Here is a 23,530-nt window from a genome sequence, read left to right on the forward strand (position 1 = left end):
GCAGTAAGAGTCTTCTTACCTTCAAAAGTTCAAAGTAATGTAGACAGTGGTAAACAGGGGCTAGAAGTAGCCTGGGTAAAACATACTGAACAGCTTCTTTGAAACCTTCGCCTATTGACTAAAAAACAAAGTAATTAATTTTTTTTAAGTTTACTTTTCAGATATCATATATCTTTATTTAAATTACTATACCTGTAAATAGAGTGCTGCTCCAGGCTTTGATAACTGACTAAGGAAACGATCATGAAAACCAGGCCGTAAAATATCTCGAGCATATGATTCATATGGATCAAATGCCAGTTCCTTAGAAAATAAAGAATGTAAAAGATAAATAATCTTTCTCTAAGTTAAAACATAAATAACCTACCACCAGAAATACAGAAAGATTAAATTATGAGTACAGCTAAGCTAGCACAATTATATACTTCTTTTAAAGCCTCCAAACAAAATTACATGGCTATTAATTATAATTTTAATAGGATAAGTTTAATATTCTCCAGTAAGAGAGTAAGTAAATCAGTTCTTTCTGATGAATAATGGCATCCTTATATGTTATGACAAGGATTCTAGTAGAGCATTATCAACAAAAGTGGTCATAAGAATGGCAAGACTTATGGTTCTGGAAAACATAGTTAAGCTTCAACAACAACGAATACAGATATCAACAATGAAGTAAAATATAAACCCTTAGAATACGGGTGCCTAACATTTATTTTCTCATGGCTGTTTCTTAGTGGTAGACTTTTACTTTCACATTCTTTAAGCCAGAGGTAAACAGTTTGTATCATCTAAAATTCATTGTTACAGTTTTCACAAACATGAGTTTAATCCAAATTGCTGAAAATTTTACTATAATCAATCAACCATTAATAAACAAAAAAAATTTAATGGTTAGGTCTAAAAGAGTACAATCTATTGGTTTTCATGATTCCTGAGGGAAAGAGAATCAGTGTCTTGATTTTAGCAGGAGCCATCCTATGCCTTATTCCTGGTTTAAAACAAAACAAAACAAAACCAAAAACCTTAGGAGAACTGTGCTGTAGATTCTAACAAGAGCTCATTTCTAGGATGGGGAATTCAAGAAAGAGGAAGAGGACATCTAGTGGAGTACAGAAGGAAGAGGGGCTGACAGCACAAATGATATTTATATTCATTACCCTTAATGTTTTTCAGATTTTTTTTAAACAAAAAATTGAATAATAACAATACAAGATCGGAAATCAAAAGACCCGAGCTCTACTCTTTGTGAAATACACTATGGCACATAAAGTTCTAAGTCATCTTGAATTCCTTGAACTGGCTCCTTATTAATTTCCCAATTTCAACTCCTTCAACCACTTTCCCAACTGTAAATCTCTATGATAATATAACACTGGAAATTGCAGTCCATTGTAGATTTTACAAAAATGAATAGTAAAGTCTCAACAAAAATAACAGAAAGGAGTCAGGTGTGAACAGAGTAGATAGATGGGAGAGAGGAATAAAAATGTGACTTGAAACTTTTATCTTGGGTCTCTTGAACTCTAGAAATCCTCTTGCTTAGCAGATAATATTTACCTTCGCTCTCTTTCGATAAACTCTAATTTACTACAGAATTTGTATGACAGCTATATATAAAGTAAAGGCTATATACACTGAAGTGGCTTAAAAGCATAATTTTAGTCTCAGAGATCCAGATTCCAATTCTGATTGTACTACTTATTAGCTGTGGGAGCTCTGATAAACTAAGCCAGGTTCTTCACTGGAAAGTGGATAATATCTACTTTCAAGGGATTGTTTTAGAAATTAAATGAGATATATGCAAAATGCTTACAAATGCTTACTGTCATGCACATAGTAAGTACTGAGTATACTGTACCCAGTATCATCATTCTAAAATAGCTAATTTCAAGAAAGAAAAAACCAACACATAACTAGGAACCGAACTGCTCATCAGTTTAATTCTAGATGGTCAATTTTTAGAATTGCAAGCACTTCTAGGAATCCTTGTACTAGTTAATAGATCATTTAATGATTAGTTTACTAGTTAAAAGTTAATACTTTTATTTTTTTAATTTAATTATCAATGTCATTGTGTATTAATGATTAAAAATGTAGAATATTCTAAACACTGAAATGTACAGAGAACAACCTAACATAACTATATTCATCATTTAGCTCAAAAAAGTTGAACATCTTATATTTGTTTCAATTTTTAAAAAAGAAATAAGACAGTATTGTGGTAATTGATCCTCCTGAGCTCCTTTTCACAAGTTTATCTCCTCCCCTACTGATCCCCAAAGAAATCACTGCCCTGAATTTGAATTTTATCATTCCCACATGTGTTTTTATAATTACATATGTATCAAGAAATAAGGCAATGTTTCCAAACTTTATATAAATATCATAATGTATTCATTCTTCCCCAATTTGTACTTTACATTCAAAGTTGTGTCCAAGATTTATCCATTTGGATTAATGTGGTTTCTTCCATTTATTTATTCTAAACTCTGTAACATTCTATAGTATAGATATGTTTTTTTGAGATAATTTAGAATCACATGCAGTTACAAAAAATAACATAGAATGATTTTGTGTGCACACTACTCAGTTTCCCATCCTGGTAACGTTTTCCAATAGTACAATATAGTACAATTATCACAATCTGGCCATTGACCCCAATGTAGTAAATTATGAAACATTTCTATCCACAGGCATCTCTCTTATTGACCTTTTTAAAAAAATTTTTTTTCAGGGTCTTATTTTTTTTTTTTTAAGTAATCTCTACACCATTGGGGCTTGAACTCACAACCCAGGATCAACCCACGCTTAACTGACTGAGCCAGCCAGGCCCCCCTCTCTTGTTTCTCTTTTTAGAATCACACCTCCCTCCTTCCTGTTAGCCCCCAAGTCTAAATTATGTCTCTTTGTTTTGTAGCTCATGCTTTGGATGTGTCACATCTAGGAATCCTTTGCCAATGCCAAGGTTGTGAAGATTTAGCCTTGCTTTCTTCTAAGAGTTTTATCATTCTAGTTCTTACATTAGATCCAGTTTATGTTTGTAAATGTGTGAGGCAAAAAGTTCAATTTCATTCTTTCAGGTTTCTCATAACTTTATAGTGTCTTTTTGTGAACAAAAGTTTTAAAATTTTAATCTTTTATGGTATGCACTCTCTGTTAAGAATCCCTTTCTATCTCAAAGTCAAAAACATATTTTCCTATATTCTCTTCTAAACTTCTAAAGTATGCTTTCCATTTTTAGATTTTTAATCTGTTGAGAACTTGGGTATGAAGTGAGCTAAGGAATTTTTTTCTTTCCACATGGATAACCAGTGTATTTTTTAACCCAGCACTATTTTTTAATTCGTTTGTTCTTTCTCTATTGATTAATAATGTAATCTCAGTCACATACCACGTATGTGTATTTTTTTCAGGGTACTCTATTCTGTCACACTGTTTATAGCTACACCACTACTTTATATTTACTGTGCCTACATAATAAATTTTAAAATTTGACAAGACAAATCCTCTCAACTTGTTCTTCCTCAGAATTTTAATTTTTGTCCCTTCATTCTTCTACATTCATTCTTCCAAATTTTAGGATTAGTTTGCTATGCACTAGATTTAGAAATTATTTAGGAGACAACTGGTATCATTATACTATTGAGTATTTCCATACATGAACATAGTACGTATTCCCACTTACTGAGATCTTCTTTATGAATCTAATTATTTTATGATTTTCTTAATTGGTCTTGAATGTTTATTTGACACATTTCTGAATGTCTTATAGTTTTGTTTCTAGATTGGAGTCTTTTTCCTTTAATGTCATGTGTATTCAATGGGTAGTAACTGAGCATAGTAATACTATCAATTTTTATTTTATGTAGCAATAATACTGAACTTGCCTAATACTTCTAATACTACACAAATCTTAGAATTGCCATGTTTACATGTTTTTGAACTTCCTACAAATGGAATTATATAGTATTTTGAGTGTCCTCATATAGTTCACCATGAGTCCTTCATTGGCTATAGATATTACAAATATTGTCTCCCTACCCTAGCTTGCCTTTTCATTCTCTTAATTTTGGTTACTGATACATATGTTCTTACCTTTAATGAAGTCCAGTTTATCAATTTTTTCTTTCATGGTTTTGGTGTCTTATTTAAGAAATCTTTGCTTATTCTAAGGTCATGAAGATCTCTTACATCTGCTTCTGTAAGCTTTATTATTTTAAATTTTGAACTCACTCTTGAAGAGAAGTCTAATTGGGCAGAAAATTCTATTTTCTCTTAGTACTTGAAGATATCACTCAAATGACTGTTAGTTTCTATTGTTAAAGAGAAGCCTTCTGTTTTTCTAGTTGTAGTTCCTTTCCAAGTAATACTCTTTTCTCTCTAACAGCTTTTAAGATTTTCTCTTTATCACTTGATGTTCTATAGTTTCACTATAATGTTTTTAGCTGTAGGCTTATTTTTATTTATCCCGTCCAGTATTTGGAATTCATTTTTGATGGTGGGAACTCATGTCTTCATTTCTGGTAAATTCTCAATTTTCACCTCTTCATATCTTTCTTCTCCATCATTCTTTACCTGAAACTCCTATTAGAGGCTATTAAAGCTCTTCGATATAGCCTTTATTACTCTTAGCTTTTCTTTCATATTCTAATTGTGGTTTCTCTGTGTCATATTTTTAGTTAATTCCTTCTTCCAATTCATTAATTTTCTACTTAAACTAGGTTTAGCAAATGTTTACTACATACTGAGTTAATTATATTTAATTCCCAATATCCTAATTGTTTCTTTTGATACTTACCTGTTCTTACTTTCTTTCCGATTTTTATTTCACAACGTCTTCTTTAAAAATGGTATTTCTTCATTTACATGAGCATCCTAAACATCTTTTATAAACTCTTTGTATGTCTATTGTACAAAATTAATTTCATCTGGAATGAATTTATTTTCTAATTGTTGATTTTCCTATATTCTATACTTTATTCTATATTCTGTACTATACTAAGTCTATATAGTACAGTACTCTTCTGTACTATAGACTTTTCAGGGGGAGGTTTTTAATTTTTGGTTTCCTTTTTTTCTCTCCTATCCCTTTATGATCACTCTTCCAGCCCCAAACCTGCTCTGTAACAGATTTTGGGGTTTTAAGCTCTATCATCGTACCGGCTTGATATTGTAGGATAATTTGTTAAGTTTTAAAGTTTTTTTGTTATAATGTAGTTTTTCTGTTTTCTTACCTCAAGTCCACGACTTCCTATAAAACCTTGCAGGGAGGAAGTTGATAGGATTTCCCTGGTATCCTCCTATGATCAGGGTTTTACAGCAAGAAGTCTTGCTCACTTTCATGGAGTACATTTAGTCTTCATTGTCCTTAAGAGCTGAACATCCAACTATCGGAGCTTATTACCTTGAATGTTTATTTCTAATCTTATTTTTGAGTCTAGTTATGTACATTCCTTCTTTTAAAAGTAATATACTTTATGACTTCTATGTGTTTGAAGCAAGAGTGGAGGGGCCCTAACGAAACTTAAGCTTACCAAAATATCCTGAAAATCTTATTTTATTTTATTTTATTTTATTTTTACCAAACTCAACCCTGTGTTTATGGATTTTAGGCTTAGAATGAAGTAAGAGCTAAAGATCTCAGAATAACTATCAATGCTAACTCATTTGGACTAATTCATATATTTTAGAATTTGAATACCCAAGGAGGTGGTTACTATTTTTCCACCCCCATAACATCTGAATCATCTAGGTCCTAGTCTTGATTTTCCTATTCACTTCATTCCTCCTATTCTAAATAATAATGTATGGTTATCATAGCTTATAGTAATGAAGGTGATTAGCTAAATATTTTAGGTAGGTTACTTTAATTTTCACAAAAATCCTGAGTCCTAGTATTATTATGCCTATTTTAGAAATACAGACATGGGGATTTAGAGATTGGAGATAAATTGCCCACAGTCACATACAACTAATAAGTAGCAGAATTTAAACTGGAACACAAGTAGTCTAACCTCAGGTCCAGCTTCCATGGCTTCTTCAATGAAAGGGCATTGATGGACTTTTCTTAGCTTTGTTATAGAAGAAAAGATAATGGATTGTCAGGTGTAAATGCCTTGCCTCTGTGGGATCTGCTTTTTTATAATAGATGAGAGACTACTTTTTTGTGTGTTTCATAAGATAAAGAGACAAATGTTGACAATGAGCCTACAAGGAACAGACAATACGGCTAAGTAGTCAGCAGTCAATATCCAGGATTTTAGCTGGAAATAAGAATTAAGATTCCAATTTTAATGCAAATGTACAGCTTTTACGCAGAATTTTTTTTGGTGTATAATTAAAGTACTTACCTCTGCTAAGTCTTCAAAGCAGCTTCCTACTAAGGGATGGGGGCTCCCTTCATCAGTCATTTCCACAGTATCTTCTATATGGCCCAGTAACTTTACACTAAGTTCATGTATATCTACTATACGACTAAATATATTTTCTACATCCTGTTGGGAGGAAAAACACATTAAGTCAATTGGGCTATAGAATAAAAAACAAATTTTGAGCCAATAAGTCATTTTATAATCATGAAATTTAACATGGCAAGTACAGTGAGAAATTTTAACAATTTATAAATCCAAGTAAAGGACAATTCAAGAATTCCTTTTTGCAAAGGTGTATAATTTGCAAATACATTTCTTTAGGTTGGGGTTCTCAAAATTATATATAGTACTTTTATGAAAACCATTTTTTAAAAACAGTTGAGTGAATGAAGCAAATGGCATTGTTTTTACATTTTTGCAAATCTCAACCGTCTAGCTTAATAGAAGACAGCTGGATTTTCACATATATTTCTGCATTTAATCTGTTGTGATATGTTGTTTTTGATTAAAGCATACAAAGAAAATCTAGTTTTACACAGATACTTGAAAAAGGGAGGAATATTTTAATAATTATTCAAATAACTGTAGATCTCTTTTTCAGTACTGTTTCTTTATTGAGATATGTCACACACCATAAAATTCACCCTTTTAAAGCACACTATTCAATGGTTTTCACATATTCAGAGCTGTTCAGTTATTGCCACTATCAAATTCCAGTGTATCTTCCTCACCCCAGAGAAGGTCTACATTCATTAGCAGCATTCTCCATTCTTGTCTTCTGCCAGGGGCTGGCAACCATTAATCTACTTTCCATCTCTATGGATTTGCCCATTCTGGACATTTCATATATAATGGAGTGAATAGCCTTTTATGATATTATACCAAAACTCAACAAATGGTAGTTTCTTTTTTTAAAAGATTTTATTTATCCATTAGAGAGAGAGCACAAGCAGGGGGAGTGGCAGAGGGAAAGGAAGCAGCAGACTCCCTGCTGAGCAGGGAACCCACTCAATCCCAGAACCCTGGGATCATGACCTGAGTCGAAACCAGACACTTAACCAACTGAGCCACCCAGGTACCCCTAAATGGTAGTTTCTTAAAGGTTAGTTACAATGTGGAATCTGAAACCATATCAATTTTGTACTTTTACATTAAAATCCATCAGTCTTATATTTTAACTTTTAGAAAACTTTAACTTTTAGAAAAATGTCTAGGCAATTGAAAAACAAATATTCACTTACAATTATTCAGTTACTATTTTTTTGATTTGATTATTTTTAGTAGTGACTGTATTTTTTTCATCAAATCAACTCAGGCATGATTCATATCCAATAATATATATATTTTGATGTACTTTTGGATGAGATTTTATGTAGTTATTCACTCTTGTAACTATTACCATAGTCAAGATATAAAACAGTTTTATTACCTTAAGAAGTTTTCTTCTGCCCTATCCCCATTAATCACCACTACTGCCCCCAGGAAACCAGTGATTTGCTTTGTCAAAGATTAGACAGATTAGAATTCTAGAATATTAAACAAATGAAATCCTTTTTTTTTTTTTTTAGGGAAACAAATTTTATTTTCAAGGATTTGTGCATACAATGGTGAATAAAAAATTGTATTTCAACTATAAAAGGCTGACTCCATTCCACCCTGGTATTCAGGGTTTATGGTGATGCCAGTTTGAATCTGAGCCAATACTGCTATTCCCCTGCCTTCACCCCCTAAAAGACTCCCTCAGAGGAACAACTTCCTATAATTTTTAGCCAAAATACATATGACACATCAACCAAAGTAATGAATAGCCTTCTGCTCATCTGCTTACATAAAGGCAAGAAATAAAATAAGCTATGTATTTGTTTCTTGCTGTAAATTACCTTCATATTGTGCACATTTTTGGTACTTTCTCATATGAAAACATCTCAAAATATAACAATTTAGGTCAAGATGTTATTTGCTCTTATTTGTCTAGTTTCTTGGCTAATGTTTTTGAGATACATCCATATTGTTGCTTTTATAACTACTTCATTTTAATTTTGAATAGTATTCCATTGCATGGACATACCACAATTTGTATATCCATTTACCTGTTGGTGGATATTTGGGTTGTTTCCAGTTTGGGGCCATTACAAATAAAGCTGTTATGAACACTCACAAACAAGTTTTGTGTGGACATGTTTTCATTTCTTCTGGGTAAAAACCTAGGAGTGGAATTGCAGGTAGTATGGCTAGTTTATGTTTATGTTACACAAAACAGCCAAATTCTTTTCCTGACTATTTGTACTAGATCATATTCTCACAAGCAATGAGGGAATTTTACATTCCCATAAGTAGTTGCTCCACATTCTTTTCAGCATTTGGTATTGTCAGTCTTTTTAATCACAGCCTTTCTATCTAATGAGTTTGTAGTAGTATCTCACTGTGGTCTTTATGTGGCCTTTGCATTTCCCTTCTGGCTACCGATGTTGAGCATTGCCTTCAATGTGCTTTTCAGACATTGGTATAACTTCTTTCACAAAGTGTGTGAATTTTTGCCCACTTAAAATTATCAGGCTGTTATTCCAATTACTGAATTGTAAAAGCTCTTTATAGAATCTGGATTCAAGTCCTGTTAGATATATGTATTGCAAATAGTTTCTACCAATCTGTGGCTTATTTTGTGACAATGTCTTTAGAAGAGCAAAAGTTTTTCATTTTAATGAAGTCTAATTCGTTAATTAATTTTTGTGTCTTAAGAAATCTTTGCCTATTCTTTACTCCTTTTTTTTAAGTAATGTCTATACCCAGTGTGGGGCTTGGACTCACAACCCCGAGATCAAGAGTCGCACTGTCCACTGACCGAGCCAGCCAGGTGCCCCTTCATTCTTTTATTTTTAAAAACAACTTTATTAAGGTAAAATTCACATAGAATGCATTTCATCTATTTAAAGTGAACAATTCAGTGTTTTTTTAAAACTCTATATAAAGATTTGTGCAACTCATAAATGAATCCTCTTTTAATGATCAGTGCCATAACTCAAGCCCCAGTTGCTGCTTCTATAGTGAGCACTACTTTTCTGTTAGTCATCCCTGGGTAGACCTCTAAGAATTACTAGAATGTAACTCTCTTTGGCAATTTCAATTGTTTTTACCATTCAGCATTTCCCCAGCATTGAGTAGGCTGGTTTGATTACTATTGTAAGATCAGTGATCCCTCTCTAATTTTCAATGTCACAAGCTCTCTCCTTTTGTTCCTCAAAATATTGTTGTCATACTTCTATCGTGGAAATTACCACACTATACTGCAATTTAATATTAAGTTTACATTTCAATCTTGACTAGACTCAATTTGAGGGAAGGAACTGTTTTTATTCATCTTTGAATCCCTACTGTAAAGTACTATATGATGCCTAACAACATATATAGGCAGCACTGATGAAGTGTTAGTTGAATGACTCAAATAAATGAGTCAAATTAAACAAAAAACATCTTCCACCTTAACAAGAAGCTTTATTCCTTGGGGTACAAAGAAGATTCTGTAAGTTCATTTGCACTTAGAGTTCTATCTAGAGTTTAGATTTTGTCTTTTAATTTTTGGTGTTGAATTTATTCAAACTATTGTAGCAACTATGAGATCATAGTCACTATGAATTAAATCCCACAACTTAAAAATATGACAAATTAGCAATCATGAACTATACAACTTCAAATCTGAGTTGTCATGTAAAATTATCAACACATGCAATGATGTATGTGTACACAACAATACTTACATTAGCTGAAAACAATTTTGAATTGGAGACAAAGGGCTCTCTAAAAACTTTTATAATTAAATTTAGTTCCCTTATGTACTGTCGAATTTCTGCCATAAATGCTTTTACCAAATCATAATAAGTTTGCTCTCCTGAGGTGGAAGGCTCTTCATCAGTTAAAGATAGTATATTTATATCTTCTACATCTTGATGAAACATGTCCATTAATACCTAAACAGAAATATAAAACAAATACAATAAAATATGAATCTATAGTCAAATTTAAGTACCCTAAGTTGCTCTTTGAATATAGTTCTTAAGTGATAAAAAGCAGGTACACAATTATCTCTTCTTGGCTATACTGCCTCTGTCACCTCCGTATCTCTCTAAAACAGAATTCCCCATCTAATATCACAAACTGCTTTCTCTAAGTTCTCTACTAATACTAGTATTGTCTGTCTCTTTTGTTAACCTATTACTTCAAATTTGTTCTCAAATCCTGTATTGGATTTCTCTCTTACTTAGTTTCTTCTGTTTTATACCCTTGCCATCACTACCTCATTCCAGGGCTCATCACTCTGTATCTGATAATTCACCGTCTGCTATTTGGCCTCCTTAACTACATTTGTTGGAAACTGATCAAAACTAGTCCTGTTTCTTCAAAGAAGTCTACTATTATTATTCTTGCTAAACCTCATCTCTCCATTTCTGTAAATTTCTGTGTGATTATCCCTACAACAAAGTGAAGTAAAATTTTATCTTGGATTATTTTCTGCTTGTTTCACAAATGTAAGTTTTCTCCTTCACCAACTCTGGAGACTTGTTTTGTGTTTTTTAAAAGAATTAATTAATTAATTAATTAATTAATTAATTAATGAGAGAGCGAGCATGAGCAGGGTGAGTGCAGAAACAGAAGAAGGCTTTCTGCTGAGCAGGGAGCAAGACATGGGGTTTGATCCCAGCATGAGCAGGGTGAGGGGCAGAAAGAGAAGGAGGCTTCCTGCTGAACAGGGAGCAAGACATGGGGTTCAATCCCAGGACGGTGGGATCATGATCTAAGTCTAAGATAGATGCTTAACCAACTGAGCCACTCAGGCACCCCTGGGGCCTTGTTTTACACTTCTTTTGTATTTCCTCCCTGTGTGAGCTCATAGTATGTACTCAAAAATACTTATCTAATTTATTTAGAAGTGTCAAATATTTTACATTTACTGAAAAGATAACTATTTTAAAAACCAAATACTTATTCCTTTAAAAATATCAATATATTTGAAATCCTTCCTCAGATCAGGTGTTTTTAAATCCTGTATGTTCACATTCTGAAAGAACAAAGAAGACTGGAACATAATTAAGTGAACTTAGTAATCAGAAAGAATATTCCAAATCAGTAAGAGTATAGTGAGAAAAAATGGACTGAAATCCTTCATCAGAAAATATTTTATTTTCTGCAAAGTTATTTTTATACAATGAAAATACTGAGGCAGTCTAGCATGATAATTAAAACCTTTAGACTCAAATCTAGAGTTTGAGTCTAGGCTTTAAAACTTCTCAGAAAATTCAGGAACAATTTCTTTATCTCTCTGAACTTTAGTTTCCCTTTTATAAGAGCATCTTACCTTAGAGTGATACCATAAAGACCAAATTACATAAATTTCATATATGCTTAACTTTCAATAAATGTTTGCTCTTAATATTATTATAATAAAACCATACAAGTAGTATCTACAGATAATTAAGTACTGAAATAAAACTCAAGAGTTAAGCATTTTTATATTTTCAAAATCCATAATCTTCTAAGTGTCCCGATCTAAAAAACTTAAAGAATTTTACTAATAAGAGATTATTACCAGTATTAACCCTATCTGCAAGAGCACATCAAAGAAAAACTGCATGACATGTTTAAACAGTTTAGTACTATATATAATACTCTATTTCCATAAAGTGTTACCTTGAGTACTTGCTATTGGGTTACTGGAAATGTATCCTAACACAATATATAATTTTATTGTCTGAACAGATTAGCATCCAATAAATCAGGAATAAAAATTTAAGAACAAAACATAGAGAAGATCAGTATCCTACCTTATCAGCACACATTGCCACTTTAATATCTTGTTTTGTAATTTCATAATGCCGTATATTCCGTACATAATTCCCCACCAGCTTTAAAATGTCTGCAGAAATGTATTCTAATACTGCTACTATGTAAACAGAAACTTGGTGGTCAATTTTATAACCTAGGACCTCCTGAAAAATTAAAAGAAAAACAGGCTTAAAAATCATATACTATAAATTTGACACACCGATTAAAAAGAAACAATGCGTACAATTTAGCTTAATTTTTACAGATGCCTGTGACTATCAACAACATTTAATTGTAGGTTCATCTGTGAATAATATACATACTGCTATTTGGAAATACAAGTTAAGCAAAGGTAAGGCAAAATTACCTATGATCATATAAAATACTTAGGTAGTACAGATTACTTAATAGATCATCCTTAATGTAGGGAGGGAAGCCCCAGTTTGGGGGTAGGGGAATGTTCACTTTATCTAATTCAGGAAACTTGGAATTAACTATAATAAGTAAAACTATAAATAAAATAATTTATATAATAAATTATTTAATAAAATAATAAATTTATATAAAGTAAATAAATATAAAATAAATTTTATCTTTACGTAGAACAAAAGTTCATATATTACTGGTATCTGGGAATATGTACTAGCCTTATAGCTCTATTCTTCTTTCCAAAAGAACCTGGGATCCCAAAACCCTAGTGGTACATTCCTGGTATCTATAACTGTTTCTATGGGAAAAAAAAATCATGCTATGTTCTACTGAACAACAGTGGTTATTAAGAGCATGTTATTAAATAGTATGATTAGAATTCAAAGGATGTATGGGATTTTGTGGGGCTGACTAATGCTTACAGGAAAACAAATTCTATTTTCTAAACAATCCAATTTAAAAAAAACCTTTGAAATAAAAAGTTTACTTAAGTTGGGTACAGGTGGCATTTACCTTTAAAGACATGTAAAAACTATAAAATGTTTATAGTGATAAGGATGTATTAATAAATTGAATGATATCCACAACAGATCACAAAATTCAGTTTAGGATCATTATTAATACAGCATGCACATACCTCAATTTGTTAATTCTCTAAGAATATAATTTAATGTATGGCTGGTAAAAATCATGAAGAGAATTATAAAGAAGTATGCAATTACTAATAGAGTTCAGTAATTCTCTATAACTTGCACTTATTTCCTCAGACCAGTTAAGACATAGGCAGATATTTCTATTCCAACAACCCAAATACAAAACATAACCTTTTCACAGTCCTAAACATTATCCAAGTGTTAATCTTAAATCTTGAACAAGATCAAACAGATCTACATTTCCTGACACTATCACTCTGAGCCCTGTGAACGTGAACTCAAAGTCACTCAATTACTTTCTGCCTCAGTCACCTCATCTACAAACTGGGCATGAGAATAACTCTGTGGAGTAATAACACTTAGAGATAATATATGTAAGATTTAGCATTTTGCTTGTGTTATAGTTTATACAAAATTATGGATATCAAAGTATTGTTAAGGTTTTAATTACTATAGCCCCTATATTTTTTATGTGAGTGTTAATTAGTTTGTTCATTTTATTAAATAAATAAGAGCTTCCAGCAATTATTTTTCCCACTAGTTCTGGAGAGATTCAGCTGACTGATTTAAATGAGGAGAGGACTGGGTAGTTTAGATAACCTTTAGAAAGTTTTTATTCAAAGCTTACACATAGCTCTGTGTAAGCCTCAGCCTCACAGAGGTCCCTTCACACATAATGATGTGAAAGGTTTATAAGGACACTTAGGTCTAACCAACAAGCAAGGAGTTTTATAAATTCTCTGAGATTATAGTAACACCTGAGATGAATAAAATCCACAACTGTAACTTTTCTTTTAGTCTTTTCAATTTGCATATTTTTGTTGGTATGAAGTTACTTTAAATCACGATGCCCAACTTATACTTTCCTATTATATCATCCCTCCCCACAAAAAGAATTCCTGGAAAAATTAATATGAGAGAATTTCACCCTTCAAGTCACTATCATCCATTAAAATATATTCTTAATGTTTGAAAATCATGGGTTTTATTTTGCTTTTAAAAGGCAAGAAGGCAGTATTTCAGCTTTACCTTTAATAAAGGATGAATTTTTTCTACTGGGAGAGATAAAGGGTTTCTTCGCTTCCTCTTTTCAATAGCCGATTGGGCATCAGCTATTGCCCACTTATCAATTGGATGAGGGAAACTTTTTTGAACACGTTCCTTGGAAAATAGGAAAATAACAACTAAGCAACAAATACATTAAATAGTGCTCTTCACTTACCATTTACTTTTAAAATCAAAGAATATCAAAAGCAGGCTTTTCACATGTGGTATAATTTATACTACAAACATACTTAAGCTAAGAGAACTATAGCTGTCAATGTATTAGTTTCTTAATTAGGCAATTAAGAGACTGAATATCCCTTATATTATCTCGGGGGAAAATCACATTCTGAATTTCGACTTCACTGTGATAAAGCTAATGACAAGAATGATTAGAATAACCATTGAGTATATAAAATCTCAAGAACAAGACCTAAATTCAAGAAGCATATATCTAAATCCAATTCTCCTTCATTTGTCTTTTCAACACCAATCATAACCTCAAGTAGTATTTTGCACTTGAAACCTCTAAGAATTTTTTTCTTCACTTTATTCATCATACTAAAGTACCTAACTTCAAAACTATTTACACATCATGGAATCAAGGGTCTACACTTGGTAATAGTAATTTTTATATTTTGAATCCTTCATGGGTCATTAATTTTAACAAAATAATTTCTAGTACTTATTCAGTTAGAATTTCCACTGCAAGTGAAGGAACTCATATTAATGTAAAAGCTGAATTTCCATACTTTAATATAATTCACTTCAAAACATTCTCTTAAGTTTTTAAATTCCATTTTCAGGATACCATAGTTAAAGCCAGTAGAGGTCGCTATTAACATAATTTAAACACATGTATGTAACTAGTAGTATGTAAAAACTATTAGATAAAATTAAACATCACTCATTACAAGTCTGAAGAAAAACTTTTGTCAGTTGCTATTAAAATGGAAAATAAAAAGATTGCTATGTGATACTCCGGGGGAAAAACATGTTGATTCTAGGACATGTTAAGAACAAATTTATAAAGTGAGAATAGTTCAACCTATTCCAGTTAAATAAATTTTCTCTTCATCTACGTTTAAGGCTAAATCAGCTGCCCAACATAAGAAGTGATCGTTTCAATTCTAATTAATGAATTAGAGGTGTGTTGAAAGAAATTATTGTAATTATAATTTCACATACTTTTTGAAATGCCTAGTTGAAAAGCTATTTGCCAGGACAGTATATCTTCATATAATACAGGCAGTATAGAGGTCCAAAATATTGGGGGTAGTCTGACAGGTGGAAAAGGAGAAAAGAGAAGGGGAAAACGGTGGAAAGGAACAACCAAAGCAAAAATTCTTTTCCATTTTCCCAGGAAACAACTTGGTAATCCAAAAGTAACAATTATAGATAGCCCTGTGGATTGCTAATTTCTTTTTCTTTCTTTTTTCCCCCTCAACTCAGAGTAAGAAATAATAAATTTTTTGGTAAAGGTTTTTATTTATTTATTCATGAGAGACAGAGACATAGGCAGATGGAGAAGCAGGCTCCTCACAGGGAGCCCGAAGCAGGACTCAATCACCGGACCCTGGGATCACACTCTGAGCTGAAGGCAGACGCTCAACCAACCACTGAGCCACCCAGGCCTCCTAAAATTATAAATTCTTAATACATTTCACATTACATCCTAACACATCATACACATACTAAGCTGGAACAAAGTTCATAAAACAGAACCTGCCCTTATTAGATGCAATGCACTGATATTTTCTATTCATTTAAAAAATGTTGGGCAATGCACTAAAGTGATTTTATGACTTATTAATGGGTCATGACCTAGAATCTTAAAAAGCACTGGTGTATAATGGTGAGAGAAAAGCAGAAGAGAAGCTGAACTCAGTATGCCAATTCTAAATATACTGAACATATGTCTTTTTGGGGAAAAAAAGACATTGGTGGAATTAGAGAGGCAAATGAGACAGGAGTAGAGGTGGAAGAAAAAAGAATAGCAATCCCTTCCCATCTCAGTTGTATCCACCTAATCCCAAGTTTATCTATTGTTTTGAGAAAGAAGGGGAAAGAAAATCAGGAATGATAAAAGAGGAAGCAAGAAAGGGAAAATAATACTGAGGAAAAATACATTTTAAACTTACTTCTTAGTATATTACTGGAATCAAATTACCAACTGTATATTTAGGAGGTAATAATCAGAGTCAATGTATGGTCAAAAAATAAAAGTGCCTTAAATGTGAAAAGGCCAAGTTGAAAGAATCACTTTATCCCTTGTAGTGGCAAATTTAACAGAGCACAATAAATTTTTACAATTATTTTATAGATTTTAAAAGTTTTTTTAAGGCCCAAAGAGGAATGATCAATGAAAGATTCATGAATTAAAATTCTATTACTCTGCTACTTTAATAATTTCATTTGTTTGAAATGAGAAATTCCATCTTTATTAATATCTAGTGGCTTTGGAAAAAATTGAGATACAGAGCTAGGTTTAAGGTTCATCTGTCTCTTTATTAGCAGAACCCTCTCTTTTCTTTTACATAAAAAAAGGGATCTAAATAGCTATCCTTGCAGATCAATTCCAATACAAATATTCTAGGACCTAGGAAAATTCCCACACATGTATTTCAGTGTAAATATTCAGACCCACAGGTACATTTGAAGTCCTATTAATAGTAATAAAGGCTTACTGTGGGGAATTGGAGGGGAGGGTCCTAGAAAGGTATAAAATATGGAGAAATTACTTGGGAAATCTAAACATTAATAGAACACTTATTAGAAATTATAAAGATTCTTTAGGATGTGAAGGAAAAGAAGTTAATTTAAAAAAATGAATGGAAAAGTAAAGCACACTTTTAAAATTTTAGATTATAGCTCATAAAAAAAAAAGTCTTAGGTAAGTTAGTCCAAGAAAGCCTGAGTTAAATGAGAAGAAAAATACGTCTGTATCATAAGAAATCAAAGTTGGTTAAATACAGGACATAGAGGCCAGAAAGGGAAAGAAGAAAGACATTAACAAATGGCAATCAGTTTCGTTAACCAGAGAAAAGGAGAAAAAGAACAAGTACAATTATGAAAGGATGAGACCTAAGAAATTAAATAAAATATACTTTACCAGGACGCGAAAAAAAATACTATTATTTTTTGCTTCTATTTTTAAAAACCGCGCCTGCCTTTGGCCCAGGGCCTGATCCTGGAGACCCGGGATCGAATCCCACATCAGGCTCCTGGTGCATGGAGCCTGCTTCTCCCTCTGCCTGTGTCTCTGCCTCTCTCTCTCTCTCTCTCTCTCTCTCTCTCTCTCTCATAAATAAGTAAAAAAAAAAATTAAAAAAAAAGATTAAATATAGAAAACGAACATAGGGAGAATAAACTAGACTGGAACAATTTTATACCTATGTTCTAAATATTAAATTATTTTGAAAAGACAGAAACAATACATACTCCTCCTCTGCATTCCCAGAGCATTCGTATAAATGCTTCCTTATTCATCTTGAACACTCCCTGACAGGTAGTAGATGCTCAAATATTGGTGGTATGGATTAGTGAATTTTGGCAATATCAATAAAAAGAAATCCCTTTCATTTGAACTATGACAGTCCCTAACCTGTGATTATCTGTAGTACAATTTATCAAAACTTTTAATTAACGTAAGCAAGATTATAGATATGTATTATATAATCCATCAGTTTTCAAGTACTTTTGAAGTATCTTTTCCCAAAATTATAGGGCAACTAAAACTTTTAGTTTTTCATTAAAACGAATCCCCTTGGGGCCAAGTATTAAGCTTGAATTGCCATTCTACTTTGTTGATACTTTAATCGAAATGTATTCTTTAGAAAGATTAGAAATGTATATATTGCACTAATTCAGATGGATCTATTTTTAAGTAAAATTTTTAATACGGCCCCCATATTTTAGAAAATTTTGATGAACTCTTACCTCAAAATTTATTTGAAGGGCTTGCAAAATTCATGGTCCTTATTATTTTAAAAGAAAGCTCTATAGATGTATTAAAGAAATTAAATGTATTAAAGAAATAAAAAATCCTAATGAATGAGAAAATGAAGAATTATTTTCTGATAAAAGAATCTAAGACACCATTATATTCATTTAAATATCTCTACATATCCATATTCTTGTCTAAATAAACTTTAGGGAATGGCACAAGAACAAAGGTATTTGATTATTGAATGGAAAAGACCCAAGTTTCTACCTTTTCTAAAAATCTACCATTCTGAGGGTTGTCTAACATATAAAATAAGGAGAATAACTACAGAGTTGTTATAAAGACAAATATGTATGTAACAGTACTCTGAAATCACAAAGCCTATTACACAACTCATTGTTATTTCTATTACTGTCATATATTCTCTCTTCCAACCATTCCCAATCCCAAAGCCAGATCACTGATATATCACATGGCTATATCTATTTTAAGGGTCCAGGTTAAGTGCTTGAAAATAACAAGATAAGGCATAGGGTAAACGTATACCTTCAAGATCTCAGAAGTTTTCTGAACACTAAGAAGCTATGAAGTATTTCTTATTACTTGAGGGCCTACATATTGGTTAAATCTGCACAAGTTAAAGACTGAAGAGACTCAGTAATTTCCACGAATTAATGGAAATTTCTTCAATATTGGAAAATTATATATTTGTTTCTATATTAATTAAAAGAAGAAGGCTAGATAAACATAGGTATATAGTACAAGGTATCTAGAAAGAGCTGAATTTGAGTTTGTAATGTTATCAAACCAGGAAATTCCTGGAATGTCATCTAACATCAGATTGACAAGCAAGATGAGATCTGTATTCTAATACAGCAGGCACAAGGATGAATGCTGCATTTTATAAACACTGTGGGAGAACCTAACTAAGATCCAAAAGAGCAACTGCAACTGGAAATGTTCATGAGAAGAGTCAGGCAACCAGTTCTATTCAAGATCTACTCTGAGTCCCAGTGTAATTACGTATCTAAAAGAAATCATGAATATAAGATAGCTGATCTTATAATTCAATGGGAAAAATGGGATAAAAATGTATAAAACCTACTTTGAATTACTTAGGAAATCAAAGTGAATTACTATTCTATCATATAAAATATTTCTACATCCACAACCTCTGTAATTCAGTGTTTTTAAGAGTTTTATCTCTTTGCTTCAGCTGAAATCTGTTCTCTCTCCTGAAGACTTCTAGAGCAAAAGCTGCCCTTTTCCCAAAACCCACTTGAAGGTAAATTTAACATCTTTTCCACTCCCCAAGCTGTTTCTGGGTCATGTAAAATCTTGCCATCATCCTGTGTGACTTTATCATCTATATTAAGGACACATAAAATACCCTGGCCTCTTAATTCCTTGAATACCTCAACTTGGGGACCTTTGCTTCTAGCCCAGCCACCATCACAGGGCCGCATCCTGCTTTGTAACTGTGTTACTGAGGAAATCTTAAATTCCAACAATTTTGTCTCTGATCCCAATCTATTCTTTTAATTCTCCCACTCAGGTATTTCAGTGTTATCAGTTCTCTGACCTTATTGAGAAATCCAATACCCTAGTTCCATGCATGTTTTTCCAGTTTACTTGCCCTCTCCTGGCAGAACAGCTGAGTTGGAATGTACATCCAGAAAGCTTACACTTTTGGGGTTAGTCTTGGCTTCACTACCTTTTAGCTGTGACCTTGGGCAAGGGCAATTTATTTAACCTCTCTGTGCTTCAGTTTCCACATTTATTCATTCAACATGTATTTCCTGAGTGCCTTCTCAGTGCCAGACATTGTTCTGGGTGCTAGGAATTCAGCAGTGAGCAAGAAAAATAACCTTGGAGCTTACATCTAGTAAGGGGAAAAAATAGCACCATCTTCATGGTGTTATTAAAAACTTTAAATAAAACGTAAAACATAGAAGTGTTTTAGAACAGTGCATGATACTATATAGCAAGCACTCAAATAGCAGCCATTATTACAGTTCACTTTTTTTCCCTATCCAGTTTGGATACACTTTTCAGAAGTTTCTGTCTTTCTTTCTTTCTTTTTTTTTTTTTTTTTTTTTTTAAGATTTTATTTATTTCTTCATGAGAGACCCAGAGAGCACGGGGGGGGGGGGGGGCGGGCAGAGACATAGGCAGACAGAGAAGCAGGCTCCATGCAGGGAGCCCGATGTGAGACTTGATCCCAGGACTTCAGGATCACGCCCTGGGCTGAAGGCAGACGCTCAACCACTGAGCTACCCAGGCGTCCCTTTTCAGAAGTTTCTTATCGGATATGCCCTCATATTAATTCCTCAGCCTCCTAGGGAACTAAGCAGGGCCTGGAGTATTTAGATATACCTCCTACCTAGCCACTCTTTGTGATAAAATCTTTGTTTAATTCTATGTGTGTTGTATTCTGAAAGGTTACAAAGCATCGCTATTATTAATTTCCCTCATTCCTTGGCCTACGGTTCCACTATATATCCATGGTGAAATACGTTCAACCCAATTATCTTTTTTGTGCCCACATTTGAAAATGGCAAAAGCAATGTCAGAGAAACTCAAAGATTTGTACCAGTATATATTCAATGTCATTAAAGTCAAATTGATCCTTCATGCCAGAAAACTATATTTCTTCCAGAAATCCCATTTTTTACAGGTAGAATTTCAAACCTTTTTTTCTTTTCTTTCTTTCTTTTTTTAATTTTTTTATTTATTTATGATAGTCAGAGAGAGAGAGAGAGAGAGACAGAGACACAGGCAGAGGGAGAAACAGGCTCCATGCACCAGGAGCCCGACTCGGGATTCGATCCTGGGTCTCCAGGATCACGCCCTGGGCCAAAGGCAGGCGCTAAACCGCTGCGCCACCCAGGGATCCCACCTTTTTTCTTTTCTTTTCAGACTTTTGACTCCTTCAGATGCCTCTTCTAGGAGGCTAATCCTTAAGCCACAAAACCTATGTGATTAGTTTGTCCCTTTTATAGCTTCCCACATACCTTTTATGCAGTATATCACATAATGTTATTGCCCATACTCCCACCTGTATCTCCTCTAAACTAGAAACTCTAAAAACACAGGGGCCATATCATCTTACTAAGAGATTGCAGGAACTTCCTAGATTTTTATGTTTCCTTCTCTTCCAACTGGTGGGAAGGAGTTCACTGACTATCTAAAATACATGTAACAGGAATGCCTGGGTGGCTCATCAGTTGAGCATCTGCCTTAAGCTCAGGGCATGATCCAGACATCGAGTCCTGCATCAGGCTCCCCGTGGGAAGACTGGTTCTCCCTCTGCCTGTGTCTCTGCCTCTCTCTCTCTCTCTGTGTCTCTCATGAATAAATGATAAAATCTTTTTTAAAAAATAAAATAAAATACATGTAACAACTGAAGATCAAAACATTAACTGACATGAATTTTTAAAAAGATTTTTTTTTAATTTAATCTAAGTAGGCTCCATGACCAGCGGGGCTTGAACTAATGAGCCTGATATTAAGACCTGAGCTGAAATCAGTAGTCAGATGCTTAACCAACTGAGGCACCTAGTTGCCCCAAATGAAATGTTTTATAAATGATAGTTGGCTTTAAAAATGAAAGAAACACTTGAACATATTCCACTTTAAAGCTATGTGGGTGTGCTTAAAATTCTTGCACCAAGAAGTAGTATTTGGAGGCCAACAAAAGTTCATTCCAGATTAAAAGCCAAACATGGAATAACTGGACAGCTAAAACATATACAAGTTATCATACACCTAATACAAAGAATAAATTCAGGCTTCATTTTTTTTAGTACCACATATATATTTTGTGGACTTGAAGAGCAAACTCTTCTGCTGACATTACAATAAGTACAGATTAGATATATGTGTGTATATACATATCTGTATATATGAAGTAAATACAAGGCAAAATTTAACATACCTCTACATCTGAAGCACTTCGAGGCTGAGCTTGGCATAGCATATTTAATAACTGCAAAATTAATTCTTCAACATATTGAAGAGCATCGTCACTAGACTCAAGAGTCGGATGAACTTGCCCCTGGACCTATAAACAAAAAGCAAAAGTAATTAAAATGTAGATTTATACTCAAGTATACGATCTGGCTTGCAATACAGATTTAAATATTATGACCCAGAAGTCAGTTCTTAAACTTTTTCCCAGCTACATATACCATCTAGGCTTATTCACATGCTCCTGGAGATTCAGATACTTAACCACAAGTTTCAATATATTTTTTTTCTTAAACCACAGTTACCTTGAGGTGTGGGAATGCAGAGAGGGAGAGAGAGGATAAGCCAGGAATAAAAGATGCAGTTTATATGGTTTCATCATGAACCAGTGGTAGGAGAAAAAACAAAACAAAACAAAAACAACAAAAAAAAGTGGCAGTTAGATCATTTACTACTTGGGCAAAATTGACCTCCCATGAGTCTCTAGCCCTTGTTCCACTCTCTTTCCCACTAAATGATAAAATCCAAAAGGGATTTCACCAATATAGCACCAGCACATAATAGAAACTTGATAAATGTTTGTTGAATACAAAGTCACCTTATATCAAAGGACACAAAATGAGCACTTATGACAATCTGTGACTGTCTCTGCTTTAGTAGTCACTCATTCATAAATGCATAATAATCTTTACCTTCATTTTCCTCAACTGTTTCTTTGGAGGTCCATTAGGCCACTGGCCTCTGTAAAACTTACATTTTAATAACCAGCATGATAGTCTTTACTGGCATACTTTGCCATTCACTATGGGTCACAACTATTTCTCTCTCTCTCTCTCTTTTTTTTTTTTTTTTACTTTTTAAATATCTTATTTATTTGAGACAGACAGCATAAGCAGTGGGGAGGTACAGAGGGAAAGGGAGAAGCAGACTCCCAACTGAGCAGGGAGCCCGAGCTTAGGGCTGAATCCCAGGACTCTGGGATCATGACCTAAGCCGAAGGCAGACGTTTAACTGGCTGAGCCACCCAGGTCCCCCTATTCCCTACTTTTAAAAAATGGCAGAAATATCAGTTCCAGGAGACAAACAACATATATTTTAAAATATGCTCAGCTCTCCAAAGAGTGGCAGAGTTCTCTTTGGAGGAAAGTCCACAGTACTCGCTGCCCAAGCACATGTAGTATGGTTTCTACTATTATACTTCATCAGCAGACAAGGTATGAAAGCCTCAGTGTAGGGGGACATTTTAATAGTATACCACATAACAACTTTCTGAAATGTATGTTATAAGTACATAGGGGGCG

General features: G+C 33.2%; 1 protein-coding gene across 3 annotated transcripts in view; it reads right to left on the bottom strand.

The window, feature by feature from the left end:
* SOS1 (SOS Ras/Rac guanine nucleotide exchange factor 1) overlaps window positions 1–23,530 on the bottom strand; it is a 139,853-nt gene that overhangs the window by 53,480 nt on the left and 62,843 nt on the right. For all 3 annotated transcript variants that reach the window (XM_055327155.1, XM_055327154.1, XM_055327156.1), the window contains exons 2-8: window positions 22,198–22,323; window positions 14,300–14,431; window positions 12,188–12,352; window positions 10,127–10,336; window positions 6,351–6,494; window positions 193–303; window positions 20–118 (exon numbers count right to left, since the gene is read on the bottom strand). In XM_055327155.1, the coding sequence (XP_055183130.1) occupies window positions 20–118; window positions 193–303; window positions 6,351–6,494; window positions 10,127–10,336; window positions 12,188–12,352; window positions 14,300–14,431; window positions 22,198–22,323 (987 nt within the window). The remainder of the gene's footprint in view (window positions 1–19; window positions 119–192; window positions 304–6,350; window positions 6,495–10,126; window positions 10,337–12,187; window positions 12,353–14,299; window positions 14,432–22,197; window positions 22,324–23,530) is intronic.

Source organism: Nyctereutes procyonoides, unplaced genomic scaffold, assembly GCF_905146905.1.
Source record: "Nyctereutes procyonoides isolate TBG_1078 unplaced genomic scaffold, NYPRO_anot_genome, whole genome shotgun sequence".
Lineage (NCBI taxonomy): Eukaryota > Metazoa > Chordata > Mammalia > Carnivora > Canidae > Nyctereutes > Nyctereutes procyonoides.